General features: G+C 54.9%; 1 protein-coding gene across 1 annotated transcript in view; it reads right to left on the bottom strand.

Moving 5' to 3' along the window:
- Positions 1–464: 464 nt before the first annotated feature.
- CHDH (choline dehydrogenase) overlaps positions 465–4,894 on the bottom strand; it is a 6,730-nt gene continuing 2,300 nt past the window's right edge. Inside the window, exons 3-7 of the mRNA XM_008587552.1 lie at positions 4,133–4,262; positions 3,049–3,183; positions 2,419–2,561; positions 1,801–1,903; positions 465–1,042 (exon numbers count right to left, since the gene is read on the bottom strand). Of these exons, the coding sequence (XP_008585774.1) occupies positions 624–1,042; positions 1,801–1,903; positions 2,419–2,561; positions 3,049–3,183; positions 4,133–4,262 (930 nt within the window). The 3' untranslated portion in view covers positions 465–623. The remainder of the gene's footprint in view (positions 1,043–1,800; positions 1,904–2,418; positions 2,562–3,048; positions 3,184–4,132; positions 4,263–4,894) is intronic.

The raw sequence follows: 4,894 nt of genomic DNA, 5'->3' as shown, positions 1-4,894 counted from the left end.
AGGTGGGCCACAAGCCCCTCAGGGTAACCCAGCTGAGCCCCAGGACCCACCTCACTCTGAGAGTGAAGTCAGGAAGTGGAAGAGGAAGGAAAATCCTATTTTTCTTCCAGTAGGCAACTTCCCCCTCTGAAAAGGAACACCGGGGACTTGCATGCCAGCCCAGGCTGTGCTAACTCCTGTGTGACTTGGGCGTCAGCTAAAGCTTGCAGTCTGTGATGGAGGATGCCCCTTCCCAGGTGTCCCAGCGCAGGTCTGGCAGGCACACAGCGTCCATGCCTAGCACCCTGTTCTCTTAGGGGCTTGCCTTCAGAGGGAGGCCTGAGAAAGAACCACTTCCTCAAGCCAGCAGGTACCTGGGTCCATCCTCTTCTGCAGGCCCTCCAGAAGACAGGGAGCAGGGGTCCCAGCCTGAATGCTGGCCATCCTCAAACGCTGGAGAAAAGGAACTTGACTCACCAGTACTGGTCTCCCTAAGAAATTACCCAATTCTCAGCCACTGTCTAGGGTGCCACCTGGGTCCTACTGTTCTAGACATTTCAGGATGGAGCATTTGCAGCAAGGGCTGTGCTGGCCCTCCTGGTTTGTCAGGAGGCACCCTCAGTCATCCTCAGGCAGCAACTGCCTTAACGCTGGGTGGACAGGGTCTTGGGCTTGTAGACAGGGACATCTCTGTCCCAGAGTGTAGGCTGCCCCTTAATGATGTCCGCTGCTTTCTCTGCGATCATGATGGTGGGGGCGTTCAAATTACCACTGACCATGCTGGGCATGATGGAGGCATCGACAACCCTGAGGCTTTCCACCCCAAGGACCCTGGTCTGTGGGTCCACCACTGCAGTGGGATCAGAGGGCTGGCCCATCTTACAGGTGCTTGAGGGGTGGTAGGCGCTCTCGGCCTTTGCCCGCACAAAGGCATCTATCTCTTTATCTGAGTGCACGTGGCTTCCTGGCTGGAGCTCTTTCCCCCGGAATGGAGCCAGGGCTTCCTGGGCAAAAATTTCTCTGGCCAGCTTCACACACAGACGGAAGTCCTTAATATCGGTTTCTGTCAAGGAGAAGAAACAGGTGAGATGACTCCTCTCACTTCCTGGCCTCACTGGAAGATTCAAAGCATGGAGGGCTAAGGAAGCTGTCCAAAGGGACGTAGTGTGGGGAGAAAGTTCAGGGACATTGAGGATGGAGCCACCAGGTTGCTTGTCACCTGCCCATGCGTGGTTAGACTGAAACCAAGCAGAGCCCTGTGTAGCTCACACAAAGGGAGCGTCCTAGGCAGACACAGCCTGCCCCGGACCCAGGCTTAAATCAGGGGTCTGACTTATCTGTGAGAGGGATAACACCCACCCTGCCTCTGCCACAGTGTGGCCGTGAGCACCCTGCAAGCTATTACTGAGCAAAAGCTGCCCGATGGGAAGTGCTTATTTTTGCTGAATGCAAAAAGCAGGCCCAGGAATGTAATCTGCTTTCAGAGGATACTCAGAGTAACAGCAAGAGAAATGTTATGAGAGCTGTGTGTACAGACCTGGCACCTACACAGCCCGATCTCCCTGCACCTCTTGATAGACTGTCCTGAAAGCTGCAGATCTCTCCTATTGTGTGAAATGAAGTCTCAGGGTTGCTTCATGTAACCCAGGACACTACACAGAAGCATATGCAAGTTTTTAGCCTAAAGTGATGGAATGGGAAGACAGAGAGTAACGTGTCTCAGAAAATGTGGTTCAGGAGTAAGACTGAGAGACAAACAGGAACCCAGTGAAGGCACTCATTCACGCCCAGGCCCAGGAGACAAGGGGGCTGCTGAATTACCAGTTGACAAGTAGTTGGGTTGGATTACAGGGTGGTCCTGGGGGTTGGCACTCCTCAGTTTGAGCCAGCCCACGCTCGTACCCCGCATGGTCCCCACATGTGCCTAGAATGCAGAGGAAACAGTGACAGTCCCTTCACAGTGCCCCCAGTGACCTCAGTCGACCCTATCAATCCAGTGGCTCAGGGAGATTTCGCCTTTCCTATGGGGTGGGCTACATTTTAGCACATGCCTGCATCCTACCCACTGCCACAAGTGATTAAGACCCCCTTCCCCTACAATTAATCACTCCTTGCTCCATCCAAAACTTCCAGGGTGACAATCCCAGGGCCAACTCAGCCATGTCTGTCCATTTCTGGGGCTTGGGCCCTAGAACAGCCACCCTGAGCAGGTGCAGATCTCCCCTTGGCATGCACTGCACAGAGTGACGTGCCATGCCCCTGGCCCTCCCGTTCCTCTCCCCACTCAGACACACTGTGCAACTGGAGGGCAGGCTTCTGTGCCACCCTGAAGGCCCTGCTGCAGTGGGGAGAATGCTGCCTCCTAAGACGACGAGAACAGCTTCCCTTACAGAGTGGTGGAAAGGAAGCGTCCTACAGGGCCGAGCTCCGTCTGCTCACCTGGTAAGCCTCCTGCTGGGTGGGGACCCGTCCGTGGTCAATCACTTGGGACGGCAGGAAATGGAACTGGATGTCTGGGTGGGGGACCCCAGGCTGGCTGCGGATGAACCCACCCGTTTCCAGATGAGCAGTGGCTCCGTCCCCTGAGGATCAGAAGAGCCAGTCAGGGCGTGGCAGGCGGCTGGCCGCTCCTCGTTTTCCTTCTCTCTCCTGGGCAACTCCTCTTCCTGGCCTCTCTTCCTGTGCCTGCACCCAAGCCCTGCCCACACCTGTCCTTTTTCCCCAACGTGGGCTTGCCCAGTACCACAGCTTTAAGTATCAACTATGTGCCAAATGGGGGACGTCAGCTGTGCCTCTCCCTGTGCCAGCTCCCCTGCCTTACTGGCTCTTCCCGCCACCCAGCACGGCACGTGGTAGGCGTGTGAGAAAGATATGCCGAGTGAACATGTAGGACTTAAGTACTGTTTCCTGGCCTAGGCAGTGCTCTGAGATGCAGCTAGAATACAAAAGGAAAATGCTGACTCTCTGGCCCAACCCTCAGTTCTCCCCTCTGAGCCTTTTTTCCTGGCTCCTCAGACCCCACATGGTGTCTAGCTCAAGGCCACCAATGTCACTGACTAGTGTGCCCACCTGTGAATTTCCAGAGCCACTCCAGGCCAACGCAGACCTTCCTCAAGGGCTTCTGTGCTGAATGGAGGGTGATGGGGCGGGTGCACGCCTGTTGAACGTATATCTCCAGGTGGTCTTGCAGGTTCTGGCCAACTCCTGAAATGGAGGGAGTGGTCAGGAAAAATGACTACCAAGGGAGATTAGGCAGCTTCTTGATATCCCCCTAGTCTTGAAAAATCCTCTCCTACCCACTCATCTTCTGGGCCAGCTCCTGCTTATTCCCAGGGTTTGGCTTACAGGCAGCCTCCCAGAGACACCATTCCTGTACTCCCAGCCAAGTCTGGCCCTCTCTCAGATGCTGCCAAAGCCACCAGTCCTTCTTATGCACTCCCAGGGCTGCCAGCATGTACCCTTCATCAGCCCTGCTCAGCAGCACCCTCCATAAGGGCAGGGCTCATGCCTGCCACAGGCACTGCTCAGGGAGTGGTTGCTGGATGGTCGATGGCCAGCAGCATCCTCACCCCTGGCCTGGGGAGGGAGAAAGCAGACCCTGCTTGTGCTCATCCAAGCTCAGGGGACACCGGGCAAGTCACTGTCATGGACCAGCACTTCCACAGACTTCACATGATGAAGTCTAAATGCAAAAAGTCCCAGCTATCTGGAAGCATGGGCTATAATGGAGGGCAAGAGAGACAAAGACAGATGCTCAAGGGCATCAGGGACAGTTTGTAAAATACAGTTGGGTTTTAACATGAAGAGCATGGCCTCATCAGTGCTCAGGGCACTGGTGAGTCCTACGGATGGAAGCATAAGGCCTGGACCCCTCTGCCACACAGCTGCCTTGTTGACACACCTGCACCTCCCCAGTGGGACTCATGGGCAGGCACTCCCTGCCAGTGGGTGCTCTCCTCCAAGTGGGACAGGATGGCAGGGGAAGGGAGAAGGAAAATAACACTAAGGCCAGTGTCCAGAGAGGCCTGGGGGACTTTCAGGCTCATGGGCAGGATACAACAGTTCCAAGGAGCTCTGACTCTCGTCACCTCCCCACTCCATGCTAATAAATTACAATACACCATTGCATTGAGCAGGGAAGAAGAGGGCTCACCAGGCAGGTGGCACACAACAGGGATCCCCAGTTTCTTGAGGTCATCTGCATTCCCGATGCCTGAGAGCATGAGCAGCTGTGGAGAGTTGATGGCGCCTGCGCTCAGAATCACCTCCTTGCTGGCATAAGCCTGGAAGAGGCAGGGGGCCACCCAGTCACACTTCCTGTGAAGCTGGCTCTTCTCAGTGCCAGGTGCACCATGAGAACGTGGCCTTGGTATATTGTTCCTGCGTGGCAGGCCAAGAACGCTGCTGTGATGGACAGCCAGCTCACAACCCCAGGAAAAGAAAGTGGAAGTGGCTGTGTCACTTATTTGAAAGCAACTGCACATGCAACTGTGGTGTATGAACACTGAGTGTGGGCCATGCTCTAATGCATTCTGCAACAGCCAGTGCCAATGGTCTTAACAACAGGATGAAATAAACAAAATCAGACACTCAGACGAGTGGCTTAAATAAAGCAGTGTGCCAGATCTGCATGTAGGGATGCAGAACAAGCTTTGACATACTGCCAAGCAGAGAAAAGCACAATGCAGAGGTATGGAATTACAACCACATTTGTGGGGCTTAAAAGCTTTGGTATAAGCCTACACATTTCTGTTATGTCAGTGACCTGAAACGTTGTGGAAAGTGCTAGGGGACTGCTCTGAGGTGGGTGTGACAGAGCCCCGGAAGGGCTCTCACCCAGGCACCTCCAGCTTTCTGCAGGGGGTGGGACTGGGGACTTCCTCACTTCCACAAGCCCACTGTCTCCTGTGAGGCC

This window comes from Galeopterus variegatus, unplaced genomic scaffold, assembly GCF_000696425.1.
Source record: "Galeopterus variegatus unplaced genomic scaffold, G_variegatus-3.0.2 Scaffold4424, whole genome shotgun sequence".
NCBI classification, from domain to species: domain Eukaryota; kingdom Metazoa; phylum Chordata; class Mammalia; order Dermoptera; family Cynocephalidae; genus Galeopterus; species Galeopterus variegatus.
Note: the sequence above shows the minus strand (reverse complement) of the source record. Positions and strands in the feature narration are given on the sequence as shown.